General features: G+C 39.7%; 1 protein-coding gene across 1 annotated transcript in view; it reads left to right on the forward strand.

Annotated features, from left to right (window-relative positions):
• The window catches only part of TEAD1 (TEA domain transcription factor 1), a 234,889-nt gene that overhangs the window by 210,566 nt on the left and 9,820 nt on the right, over positions 1-14,503 (forward strand). The window contains 2 exon segments of the mRNA XM_007955263.1: positions 8,559-8,699; positions 14,140-14,292. Of these exon segments, the coding sequence (XP_007953454.1) occupies positions 8,559-8,699; positions 14,140-14,292 (294 nt within the window).

The raw sequence follows: 14,503 nt of genomic DNA on the forward strand, positions 1-14,503 counted from the left end.
TTCAAACCCACCAGCCACTCCTCGGAAGGAAGGTTGGGCAATCCTACTTCCGTAGTGATACTGCCTCGGAAACCCAAGGAGGGGTCGCTATGAGTCAGGTGTGACTCGACGGTACACAACAACAACAACAACAATTGTTGAATCGGGGGCCGACTCGACGGCACATAACAACAACAACAACAACAATTGTTGATTTAATGCTAGCTTCTTTGATAGTACTTTTGCTTCATGGGAGTTTAGTGACCACATTTCTTTCTGGGATAGTTGTAATATCATCAGCTGACAGATAATTATCTTTCACATCAATACCTCCTCCTAAAAAATTCCTGAAGAGCAGTTGTGATATGGTTGGATGGTTACACTATTATTTTCCATGTTCAAAGGTAATTGCAAAACAGTTACAGCAAATTGGTTGTTTATCATTAGTTGGGAAGCCTTTAAAAATATAACCTATTATAGGTACATGTAATTAAGTATAAACCGTTTTAAAACCTTAAAAACAGTAAAAGGTATTTAGAAACTGTCTCTGCCTTTTATCTATATGAAAGCTAAAATGTCCTATGACCCAGCAGTTCCAGTCCCAAGAACACCAAACAGAAATGCATACATTTGTTTGTCAAAAGGCATACATAAGAATGTTCATAGTAGCACCCTTCATAACAGGTTCAATTTGGAAACATCTCAAATGTCCACCTGAGGTAGAAAGGATAAATTGTGAAGTTATCCATTCAGTGGAATACTCTACAGTAATGAGAATGAATGAACTGCACACATCAGCTTTGATGAATTTTAGAAATACAAAAGAATAAACACTGTGATTCCATTTAAAGTTTAAAAAAAAAAAAAAAACAGACAAAACTAATATATAGCATTAGAGTTGGATAATGGCTACCCTTGTGAGGTGTAGGGATAATTGTGATGAGGAGGGGAACAAGACAGGTCTCTTCTATTTCTTCATCTGGGTGCTGATTACATGGGCATATTCACTTTGAGAAAATGGATCAAGCTGTAAGCATATGATATGTGTACTTTTCTGAAGTTATGCTTTATGTAAAAAAGTTAATCTTGACAACTTCAAACTCATGAAGGCAGATTTTTATAATGTGTGTTCTTTAATGTTTTAATTTTTGATATTTCCTGTAATAACTAAAGGTCACCCATTCCAAATGAAACCTAATTAAAATTATTTTGGGAATCCTAAGGTATAGTGTGGTAAAGCTGGGGCAAGCTTGGTGCAGGCAATAAGGGAGTATACTGTCTTTAGAAATTTAGGAACAATGGCAAAACCATCTGAAAATTGTTCTCCTTTTTATTATAATGACCCACAATTCTTTTCCTCTACAGGGAGGGGTAGGCGCTGGGGGTGGGGAACCTTGGCCTAAGTCCTAAACAATTGCTGCAGTTAGTGTTGAATTTTCATTTTATACATACTTGGCACTTAAGATACGACTGGGGAAGAGCTGCCTCCCCAGAGTAGAGCTGCCCTTAATGATGTGGATAGATTAAAGTTTTCAGGACCTTCATTTGCTGATGCAGTACAACTCAAAATGAGAAGAAACAGCTGCAAACATCCATTAATAATTGGAACATGGAATGTACAAATTATGAGTCTAGGAAAATTGGAAGTTGTCAAAAATGAAATAGAACATATGAAGATTGATATCCTAGGCATTAGTGTGCTGAAACGGGCTGTTTTTGGCCATTTTGAATCAGACAACCATATGATCTACTATGCTGGGAGTGACAAATGGAAGAGGAATGATGTGGCATTCATCATCACAAAGAATGTTTCAAGGTCTATCTTGAAATACAGGGCTGTCAGTGATAGGGTAATTTCCATATGGCTTCAAGGAAGACCAGTTAATACTACTACTATTCAAATTTACACACCAACCACTAAAGCCAAAGATGAAGAAGTTGAAGATTTTTACCAACTGCTGCACTCTGAAATAGACCGAACATGCAATCAAGATGTGTTAATTGTCATTGGTGATCAGAATGTAAAAGTGGAAACAAAGAGGGATCATTGATAGTTAGAAAATATGGCCTTGGTAATAGAAATGATGCTGGAGATCGCATGATAGAATTTTGCAAGACAGGTGACTTACTCATTGCAAATACCTTTTTTCAACAACACAAATGGTAGCTATATATGTGGACTTTGCCAGGTGGTATACACAGGAATCAGATTGACTACATCTGTGGCAAGAGGTGATGGAGAAGCTCTATGTCTTCAGCCAAAACAAGGCCAGGAGCTAATTGTGAGACAGATCATCAACTGCTCATAATGCAAGTTCAAGTTGAAGTTGAGGACAATTAAAACAAATCCACGAGAGCCAAAATATGATTATTAATTATATCCCTCTTGAATTTAGAGACTGTCTAAAGAACAGATTTGATGCATTGATCACCAGTGACCAAAAACCAGAGGAATTGTGGCATGACATCAAGAATATCATCCATGAGGAAAGCAAAAGGTCATTAAAAAGACAAGAAAGGAAGAAAAGACCAAAATGGATGTCAGGAGAGAGTCTGAAACTTGCACGTAAGTGGAGAGTAGCTAAAGCAAATGGAAGAAATGACAAAATAAAAGAGCGGAACAGAAGATTTCAAAGACCAGCTCAAGAAGACAAAGTCGGTTGTTATAAAGAAATGTACAAAGACCTGGAGTTAGAAAACCAATAGGGAAGAACATGCTCGGCATTTCTCAAACTGAAAGAACTGAAGAAAAAATTTAAGCCTCGAGTTGCAGTATCAAAAGATTCCATGGGCAAAATATCAAATGATGCAGGAGACATCAAAAGAAGATGGGAGGAATACACAGTCACTATACCAAAAAGAACTGGTTGATGTTCTTCCATTTTAGGAGGGTGGCATATGCTCAAGAATCAATGGTATTGAAGGAAGAAGTCGAAGCTGCACTGAAGGAATTGGTGAAAACAAAGCCTTAGGAATTGATGGAATACCCATTGAGATGTTTCAACAAACGGATGCTGCACTGGAGGCACTCACTCGTGTGTGCCAAGAGATTTGGAAGACAAATCTACCTGGCCAACTGACTGGAAGAATCCATATTTGTACCCATTCCAAAGAAAGGTGATCCTACAGAATGTGGAAACTATCGAACAATATTGTTAATATCCCATGCAAATAAAACCTTACTGAAGATAATTTGGAAAGGGTTGCAGCAGTAATGTAGAAATGCAAACTGGATTCAGAAGAGGACATAGAACGAGGGATATCATTGCTCGTATCATATAGATCTTGGCTGAAAGCAAAGAATACCAGAAAGATGTTTACTTATGTTTTATTGACTATGCAAAAGCATTCAATTGTGTGGATCGTAACAAATTATGGATAACATTGAGAAGAATGGGAATTCTGGAACACTTAAATGTACTCACAAGGAACCTGTACATAGACCAGGAGGCTGTCATTTGAACAGAACAAGGGGATACTGCATGGTTTAAAATCAGGAAGGGAGTGTGTCAGGGTTGTATCCCCTCACCATACTTATTCAATCTGTATGCTGGACAAATAATCTGAGAAGCTGGACTATATGAAGAAGAATGTGGCATCAGGATTGGAGGAAGGCTCATTAACAAACCACAACACGCAGATGATACACCTTTGCTTGCTGAAAGTGAGTACATTTACTGATGAAAATTGAAGACTACAGACAAAGACAAAGAAGGGAAAGGCTCTCAGTGAGATGTATTGACACAGTGGCTGCAATGATGGGCTCAGGTATCGCAAGGATCATGAGGCTGGCACAGGACCAGACTGTGTTTTGTTGTATTGTGCATAAGGTTGCTACAAGTCTGAGATGACTCAACAGCACCTAACAACAATAATATGTTGGCAGATTATTTTGTGTATTTGTGTTTACTATCGATTTTTAAGTATTCAAGTGTGTGTACAGTTTAAATTTTAGGCTTAAAAATAATGTCATTTACATAAATAAAGTAAAAAAAAATAAAACATTAAAAGATGAAAGTAAACACTGTGACTAGGGAGTTGAGGTGTAACTATTAAGAAGCCTCTCTGTGTTACATCACTTAAGTAGGTTTGAAATTGTTAGAAAACACCTTAAGTGGCTCTCCCACTGACTCGTCACCTGTTGCTAATCTCCTCCTCCCTCCCACATCCCATCCTTATACCATATGAATATATAAAAAATAACTGATTTGTTTAAATTATACAATCACTATTAAGTAACATGTTATTCATCGTACATTTGTACTCATTTTTCAAAGTTAGCAAAAAAAAAAAAAAAGTTTCTAATGCACAGGAAAAGTCCTGCTCCACAAAAGCTCATGATTACAGCATTGTTAGAAAGCAGCTTGAACAATCCTCAGTGGGGAATATATTAGATTATGGTGCATGTGAGCTTGAAAGATTAAATAGGAAACTAAAGGGACTTTGCGTTTATGTTAGTGGGGAAGGAAGAGTTCGGAAAAGGAGGGTGAGAATGTTGTACAACTTAAAGAAGGCAATTAAAGTCACTGAATTGTACATGTAGAATGTGGGATGGGTGTGTGTTCTGTGTATATTCTCAACAACAACAAGAAAAATTGTTTTAAAATAATTAATGGTGCAGCTGAACAGTGGGATAGTGTACAACCACTCAAAGGAATGCCTGTTCATTTTTTTATATACTGCTGTCCCATATCAGTACTTTTTATTACTGATATCTCTTATCAGTACTCTCTCAAGTGCGTATAGTTATTTATTTAAAAATAAAAGCAAAAGTGCGAAAAATGAATGCAAATACGCAATTATTTATGCAAAAAAAAAGAATATATTTGAATATACTAGACTGGTTTCTAAAAGGACACAAGAAACAGGTCACACTTATTACCTCTCGAAAGGTTGACTAGCTCATGGGAAAAAGAAAACTATACTTTTTAAAAAAAAACATAACATTTGACTTATGGTGTTCTAAGCACATAATTTGTTTTAACATATTTAGTCCTCAAAACATGGCAAAAAACATGATCTCCACTTTTCAGATAGAGAAATTGAGACATACAGGTACTAAGTAAAGATCCTAAGTTACAAAGACAACAGAATTGGAATTTGAGCTAAGGTAATCTGGCTCTAGAACCCTTGAGTTTTTAACTACTGAGCTATACCACATCTGGAATGGCAGGAGCTGCAGGTAATAATCAAAGGGAAATCGCACCCTTTATTTATAACCAAACATAGTGAGTAAAGGTGTCTTTACTCCACACCCCTCTCGTAAAACAGCTGCACGTGTAAAGAATATCAATAAACAAAGACACAACAACCCCAAAATAAAACCTTTAGAGCTCTTTACTAAATGAGTTAAAAATAATGGAGTAATCCAAACAGACTAATGTTGTTTTCCACTTACCAATGTGACTGTAGAGAATTTTTTTCACCTTGAGTTTATTCTTCAGTAAGATGAAAGTACAACTGCTGTAGTGAGGATTAAACCCCCAAGATTATACCCTTTAAAGCACTTTGTGCATACACTCGTGGCTGTTGAGTCAATTCTGAGGAGGATGACCCTGAAGGACAGAGCAGAACTGCCCCTGCACACTATTTTTCCGTTTCTTGGGGTTTTTTTTTTCCTCTCTTTTATAACTATGTGCATGTTTTTACTTTTCAAAAGGTGCACAAATTTGTAATTTATATATTTGGCACAGCTTTATAATTGCAAGACTAAATGCCACAGAAAAGAAGAATGTCACTGATAATTCATTACTACAAAATACCTAAGATGCATTTCTGAGCAATGTATTCCAAGATGATAGCAGAACAGTGAGGCAGTGGCAGTTTTTGAAGCCCCACCTTCAGTGCATGCCATGAGAAGCTCTGGGGCACGGTGCTTTCTGGGGCGTGGTGGTAATTCTAGTGTCGAGAGCACCTTGCATGCCTGGGAGTGACAGGCAGTGCTGGGGAGCCTTTCTGCCCTGGAAACTGGAGCTCCAGTAGACCCAGCCACTCATGGCCTTGAGTAGCTCCAATGCAGATCTTAGTTCGGGAAGGCATGTATCCTTTACCACCTAAGCTGTACTTTTATGGAGCCAAACGTTAGACCCTTTGAACCTGAGAAAAATGCACACCCGGGTGTATTTATTTATTTAGAGTTTATGCCCCATATAATTCCAAAAAGCAAAATGTGAGGAAGCTTACAAAATTTATGGACAAGTACATGTAAAAGCAGATTGGAAACAAGTCAAAAGAGCTATACACTGGCTGTTAATGGCTATTAGAAACACCTGGAATGAGTTTATGACCACAGTTGAGCACTGAACTGAACTTTGAATTTCTTGGCACATTAGGTGAAAAGGGGAATGCAGAGAGTATAAGGTTCTCTTTATTGGAATCCAGTTTTGCCTCAGGACATAGACATTTTCCTGGTGCTCAATTCAAGAAGGAAATTCAAGTGCAGATCCTTATTAAAAATATATGGAGGATGACTCAGGTCATTTTTTAAAGAATTTATGCTGAATTCTCACGGTGGTTAGTGCTGGCCAGTGTATTAAAATTATCTGGTCAGAATGTTCCAACCCTCACAAAATCTGAAGTTTCATTTGAGTCTCAAATTCATCTCCTTCTGTTAGTAGCCACCACAATAGTTTAAATCTTGTGGGACTGTTACAGTACCCTTGTTAAATCACTCCACTGCTAACCAGAAGGTTGGTGGTTTGAACCCACTAGCTATTCCATGGGAGAAAGATGGGACAGTCTGCTTCCAGAACTATTTTCAGACTTGGAAAACCTCACTGGGTGGTTCTGCTCTCTGCTGCTTAGGTGCTGTGAGCTGGATCGAACCGTCTCAACGGTCATGTGTTTGGTTTCTTGGCATGTCTCTCCTTCATTCATTCTTGCTCTCCCAGAATCCTCTCCAGGTGGTAGTCACAGGTGCCTTTTTTGGGATGCAGATCTTATCACACCCTCTCACTGCCCCCACCCCATCTCTGCTCAGAATTCCTGAGTCCCATAGCTCTTAGGATATAAGACCAAAATCTTCCCTCCCCTGAGCCATGCTGCCATGCTCTCTCCCTTACTTTCCCTGTTCTAGTCCTATTTTGTGGTGTGCACCCTTTTCACACTCTGTCCTCTGAGGGAGTGCCCCGCCTGCCTAAGCAATCTCCTTGCCTTGAATTGAGCTGCGTCTTGGAAGTCCTGGATCCTTGGGGTCCCACTCACCGCTCATGTTTAAGTACTTCTCTGGAGGTGCTTCTCTCTGTCATAGTGTCTTCCCTACTAGAGCATAAGCCCCATCAGAGCAAGGACCGGCTTAGCTTTTGCCCACTGTTGTGTCCCTGGCTCCAGACATAGTGCCTGGTATATAGCAGGGCTCAGATAGTTGAAAGAAGGGAGCTGTCAGTCAGCAACCCAGACCCACAGCGGCCTCCCAGGCTCCCTCATCGATGCGTGTTACGCCATGCCTAGAGAGCTCTCACTGAAGCACGCCACTGACCACATCACTGCGTCACTCAGAACTTTCAAGGGGTCCCTGTTTCCTCCAGGCACAGTACACACTCCTGATTTAGCACTCTTGGATCTGGGCCCACATTTTATTTCCGTACTCCTTTCCCCTGGTCTGCTTAGTCCGTGGAGCCCCTGAGCGGTGCGCATAGTTACATGCTCTGCTGCTAACTCCCAGTTTGGAGGTGTTAGTCCAGCCAGAGGCTCCTCGGAGAAACGGCCTGGCAGTCCGCTTCAAACAGTCAGCCATTGAGAACCCTGGGGAGCACAGCTCTACTCTGACGTGCATGTGGTCACTGCAAGCTGGAGTTGACTCAGGGCAACTGGTTTTCCTTAGTCCTTTCATAGTAGATCGGATGAAGCCCCTTCAGCTTCTGCCCACACTGGCCCCTCAGCCCTTCTCTGCATGGCCAAATCTTACCAGTCCCCATGCAAATGCCTCTTTGTCAACATCCTCTTAAATAATGCCTCTAGTTGAAAGTAATGACTCCCATTGTCTAAACTCTGAGCACCTTTGACTTGACTCTTATGTGCTGTATAATAAACTATAGTTACTTATGTGTCACATATGTTGGTTGCAGGTAAGTCTCCTACAATGCGTAGTAGATAATTCAAAATGTGTTAAATGAATGACGGTCTGCATTAATTATTGAGCACTTTGTAAGCCAGTTTTTAATAGGAACTGTTTCTACTCCAAATGCTGTAATAAAGTTTCTGTTTCCATGTTTGTAACAAATGCCCAGCTGCAGATCCTCCTGCTCTTTAAAAACTCTCTACAGTAGAGATTTTTGGAGAGACTGATTCATATGCTCTTATCTTTCAGAGATCTCATGGATCTTTTATTGCAAAAGTACAGCATTCTGATAGCCAGTGCATGAAAGTGAAGTGAAATAGATGTATGTGACATGTCATTGCAAGGGAAGACTGCCCAAATCAACACCCACTTCCCAGTTTGACCCATGGAGGATTTTCTCCTAGATAAGCGTGGCCTCCCCACCTCCCAGAGCTGCCCCTGCCCTCCACTGAACTCCAAATGCTTGTTGCCATGACTCCTGAGATGAGAGTAATCCCCACCTCCATTTTCTTTCCAACAGGCAGATTTAAACTGCAATATTCAAGATGATGCTGGGGCTTTCTATGGTGTAACCAGTCAGTATGAGAGTTCTGAAAATATGACCGTTACCTGCTCCACCAAAGTTTGCTCCTTTGGGAAGCAAGTAGTAGAAAAAGTAGAGGTAAGTGTGTACTGAAAGGAAACCTTTGTTCAAGGCACACTGTTGCCTTTTAAGCCTTATTGGGATGCAGACTCTGACTTTCCTGATGTCTCTTCTTTCCTTCCCCTTTCCCCTCTCTCTCCCTGTTACTTCTTTAAAAAAAAAAAAAAAAAAGACTGAATGATTTGAAAGTACCTGATAGAAGGCAAGCAAGACACTCTGTGCCAACTTTCTCTGATTCCATTTCAAGTTCTGCCCTGTTCGCGCGGCAGTGCTCGCCTCAGCTTGAAGCTTCATGGGGGTGCCCAGGTGTGGAGGCCTGGGGGCTTACAGATAGGACCTGCCATCTGTCAGAAGTAGGGGTCTAGTGATGCCCTTCTCAGCCCATCCTCAGGTCCAAGGGGACTCCAGGCATTTTAGACAACAAGCAGGATAGCATTCAGCTCATTGGTACCTACCTTCTGAAACCCTGACACTTGGAGTTTGATAATGTTGACGGCACATAACAACAACAACAACAATGTTGCTTTTGCCATTCTGCTTAGTCCTTGTTTAAAACATGTCTCATTATATATTCAGGGAAACGAGACTGGACACTCTACTTCTGTAAAGATTTACCACCTCAGAAACCCAGTGGGGGTCACTGTGAGTCAGAAACAACTTGATGGCAGTAGGTTGGTTTTTTTGTTTCTCATTATATATTGGGATTAATCCTTACTTCCAAAACCAAGCTAAGCTCACTGCCATCGAGTCAATTCTGACTCGTGGTGACCCCCATTCGGTTTCCAAGGCTGTGAATCTTTATGGAAGTAGACTGCCTCATCTTCCTTCTGTGGAGTGGCTAGTGGGTTTGAACCACCGACCTTTTGGTTAGCGACTAAAAACCTTAACCACTACACTACCAGAGCTCCTTAAATACCTCCTTACAACTTTTATATTTCATACCTATTCTCTTTTTCAAAAAAATACTTATTTTTATCTGAATAATTTGCTCTGTGTAAATGATGTTTGGAGTTGGCATTCCATTTCAAGTTGGATCTTATAGTGTCTTCTGTTTATCACTCAGTTGATCCATACTCAGTGAGTAACTTTTTGAAGTAATCCTGGATTACTTGAGTTGCCTGACTATGCCAAAAACATGGTGCAGAGGAGTGAGAGAGGATGTGGTGCAGGGGGTGGGTGGGGGTGATTTTTCCTTTTCTTTCTTTTTCTTAAGACCTTGCACTGTATAGTGAGGGTTTTGGATGCTGCTTCAAAGTGAGGACAAATTTACCTAACATTAAGGGCAAGTAGGATCTGTCTGTAACCCTGGGACTGCCTGTATAGCCAAAGCCCTGTACAAGTTCAGAGAGCAGAGGAAGGTTGATTCTGATGGGTGAGATCCCAGGAGTGTTCGTGGAGGACGTGGTGTGATTTTGGCAGGCAGAGGTTCACATTTAAGTCTTTAATTCATCTTGAATGGATTTTTGTATTTAGTATAAAATGAGAGCCTGCTTATGTTCTCTTCCACATAGATAACGGTGTGTGTCAAAACCATTTATTAAATGCTTCAGCCTTTCCCTCCTAAACTGATCTGACCCTTTAAGTTACCATATATACTGGGGTTGTTCCTGATTTCTCTCTGTTCTATTCCATTCTCTGTTTGTCTCTATGTATTCCAATGCTATATTGATTGGATTACATTATAGTATATTCTGATATCTGTTAAAGTAAGTCAACCTCATTAGTCTTCCATTTCATATTTTTTTCTAAGCCAGTAACCAGTATTATTATTCTAAATAATGAGATCATTTATAAAATGTTCTCCCCCCCAAAAAAAGAACAAAAACCATTGTTTGGGCAATCTAATTGTAATTGCATTAAATTGAGATATTAATTTTGGAGAAATTGATACATATTTGTTGTTAATCTTCTCAACCAAGAATATTTTTGAATTTCCATCTTATTTTATGTCTTTTAAAAAGATTATGTGTTTTTCATATAGCTGTATCCCTTTTTTATTGTTGTTGTCATTATTATGTGCCGTCAAGTTGGACCCAACACATAGCGACCCCTCCTTGGGTTTCCAAGCCGGTATCACTACGGAAGTAGATTGCCCAACCTTCCTTCAGAGGAGTGGTTAGTAGGTTTCAGCCGCCAGCCTTCTGGTTAGCAGTCAAGTACCTGAGGCACTATGTTACCAGAGCTCCTCCCTTTTTTATTAAACATATTCATAACCAAAAACAAACTCACTGCCATTGAGTAGATTCGACTCATGGCAACCCCTCCTTGGGTTTCCGAGGCAGTATCTCTACAGCTCTGGTAGCATAGTGGCTAAGACATTTGCCTGCTCACCAGAAGGCTGGTAGTTCAAACCCACCAGCCACTCCTCGGAAGGAAGGTTGAACAATCCTACTTCCGTAGTGATACTGCCTCGGAAACCCAAGGAGGGGTCGCTATGAGTCAGGGCTGACTCGACGGCACATAACAACAACAACAATCTCTACAGAAGTAGATTATCCATCTTCCTTCCGAGGAGTAGCTGGTGGGTTTGAACCGCCAGCCTTCTGGTTAGCAGTCAGATGCCTTAGGCACTGCACCCATAATTTGTTGTGGCTCCTCATTTCTAGATTCTAGTTGCTAGAGTAAAGTTTTTATATATGTATGTCCTATCTGTCCATCTTACCAGTTTCTCTTTGTAATGGTAATGTTTTTTTTCCTGAAGTCTTGGGCTTTCTTTGCATAATCACATCAGCAACGTAAAGAGAAGTCTTTATTTTATCTTGTTTTTCCCAGTGTTTATCCCAGTCTTTTATTATTTTCTCGTCAGCTTAAACCTTCAACACAGTTGTAAATAGAAGTAAGAATGGTAGGTATCATCGTATAGTTGCTGTTTGAATAGAAATGGTTTTAATTTTTGCCATTTAGGATTATATTTATTTTTGTTTTTTTATAAATAGTTTTATTATACAGGAAGTCCCTGGAATTACGAATGTCTGACTTACAGACAACCCTAACTTGCCCTTTAACGTTATGTAAATTGGCCCTCACTTTGAGATGATTGAACCAACCCCTGCCTACCACCAAGGAATTCTTCATCACAGTCACCTGCACTTGCTGCATGTGCAGCTACATCATTGAAAAGAGTTCAAGCCTTTTAGGTACTAAGAGGCTAAATAAAAACCATAGGCACCTATTCCAGCTTCCTTACAGATGCAACTTAACATCACACTTAGGAACAGATCTCATTGGGAACCAGGGACTGCCTGTATATTAAAGTGCTTTCTATTTCTGTTATACTTAGAGTTTTTATTAGTAATAGCTGTAAAATTTCTTTTCACCAAATCCGGTATGTAATTTTTCTCCTCCAATTTATTGATACAATGAATTGGATTAATGCAGTTCCTAAGTCTGAACCACCACAGCGTTCCTGAAGTAAGTCCCACTTTGGATACATAGATGGATTCTACTTGCTGATATTTTATATAGAGTTTTTGCATCTTGTAACAACCAATACAGCAGTATTTTTCCTTTTCCTTTTTTTTTTTTTAATACTCTATCAACTGTTGGTATTAAATGTGTATTGCATTCATAAAAAGAATTTTGAAGTTCACCTTTCTCTGTGTCTAGCATGGTTAAATAACTTTGAAAGTATCATTCTTTAAAGGTTAAAACATTACTTAGCAACAATACCGTTCGATCTACCTTTTTCAGTGGTAGATCTCTAAAAGGCTTTCTAGTCACTTTCAAGGCAGTTAAATCTGTTGGAGCTTCCTCCTCCTACTTGTTCTAATGTTGCTGGAATTTGTTTTTTGCTGGGAGAGCATATCGCCTAGGTTTTCCATTTTTTCTTTCCTTAGAGTTGTGTGAAGTAACCTTGTAAATCTTCTAATCTCTCTGTCATTATGGTTTTGTCTTTTACCCTGTTTTATTCTTGTCCTTTAAAAAATATATGGTTTTTCTTCTTCTTAAGTTTATGGAGGGTTTGTTTATATTGTCTTTTTGGTGACACAGCTTTTTAATTTATTCTGTCTACATTTTTATTTTCTATTCGTTAATTTAAACTTTTATCCTTATCTTTCTAATTTCCTTGGGTATTGGCTTATTTTGTCAGCTTTTTAAAATTTTATATTTTTTAAGATGTATATTTAGTTCTGTAATTTTTCATCTTTAATGATGAAGACATACGAAGCTGCCTCATTAAGTCTCCTCCAAATATAGCTTTATTGTGTGCCAAAAGGTTTGATATAAGTTATTTTCCTTTTCATTGTTTAATAGCTACTTAGTAATATCCTTTATCATTCCTCTGATGCAGGTTACATGCAACTATGTTTATTTCTAAGTGTTTCAGTGGGATCTTCAAACTGCTTATACAAATGTTTTTATGTTTTTTAAAAAATTAAAGACATCTATAGCTGACAGTTGAGGAGCCCTGGTGGTGCAGTGGTTAAAGCACTAGGCTGCTAATCAAAAGGTCTGAAGTTCAAACCCACCAACTGCTTCATGGGAGAAAGATGTACCATTCTGCTTTTGTAAACATTTACAGCCTTGGAGATCCTATAGGGCAGTTCTAGTCTGTCCTTAAGGGGTCGCTATGAGTTGCAACCAATGTGATGGCAGTAGGTTTTTTTTGTTTTGTTTTGTTTTCTTAATAGCTGACAATAAGAGGCTCATGTTCAGTATGAAGTAGCCATTGTTCCTTAGAGTAGAGCTGTATTGGTTGTTAGTCTGGGAGACCTTATTACGTTAAAGAGGGATTTTCTTTGGGCTTTCTGAAAAATAGAAACTCGCTGGGGTGTACTCTCACAAATCTTCCCCAAGGAGAGAGTCACTAAGTAGGTGGTTATATTTTTTTCTGACCTTTGCTGCAGATAATCTATAGAATCTCCTTTGAAGCTATCATCTCTTTTTTTGAATTCCCAGAAAAAGTCATGCATTCTGTGTATTAGAGATAGGCTATTCTTTAAGGAAACACAGAAGTAGTACAGCATATTTTGTTGTTGTTGTTTGCCGTCGAGTCAGCCCCGACTCATAGCGACCCCTCCTTGGGTTTCCAAGGCAGTATCACTACAGAAGTAGGATTGCCCAACCTTCCTTCCGAGGAGTGGCTGGTGGGTTTGAACCGCCAGCCTTCTGGTGAGCAGTCAAGTGCCTTAGGCACTATGCTGCCAGAGCTCCTAGTACAGCATATCTTGTTGTTGTTGTTGTTATGTGCCGTCAAGTCATACCTGACTCATAGCGACCCCTCCTTGGGTTTCCGAGGCAGTATCACTATGGAAGTAGGATTGCCCAACCTTCCTTCCGAGGAGTGGCTGGTGGGTTTGAACCGCCAGCCGTATGGTTAGCAGGCAAGTGTCTTAGCCACTATGCTACCAGAGCATATAGCAGATGGTTAATACTTAAAAACATGCTTTTGCAAGCAGCAATATCTGTTTCATGCATTTTGAAGTACAAAAATGCTCAAATCTTGTTTCCTTCACAGACGGAGTATGCAAGGTTTGAGAATGGCCGATTTGTATACCGGATAAACCGCTCCCCAATGTGTGAATATATGATCAACTTCATCCACAAGCTCAAACACTTACCAGAGAAATATATGATGAACAGTGTTTTGGAAAACTTCACAATTTTATTGGTAATGGTTTCAGCTCTTTCCTGTCTTGGGAGACTCTGGCAGACTCTGCCATAAGGCCTGTTGGGAAAAGGACGATAAGTGGGCCTGGGAAGCTCCGCGGTCTGGGCCAAGGAAACTGACCAGGCTGCTGGGTTGGGCCGCAGGTAGTCAGTCAGCAGTCGAAATCACAGCATCCTTGGGGCGACCTTAGGTATGATTTGAGTTTCAGTCT

The sequence above is a fragment of the Orycteropus afer genome, unplaced genomic scaffold (assembly GCF_000298275.1).
Source record: "Orycteropus afer afer isolate SDZICR_OR568_19922 unplaced genomic scaffold, OryAfe1.0 scaffold00014, whole genome shotgun sequence".
NCBI classification, from domain to species: Eukaryota; Metazoa; Chordata; class Mammalia; order Tubulidentata; family Orycteropodidae; genus Orycteropus; species Orycteropus afer.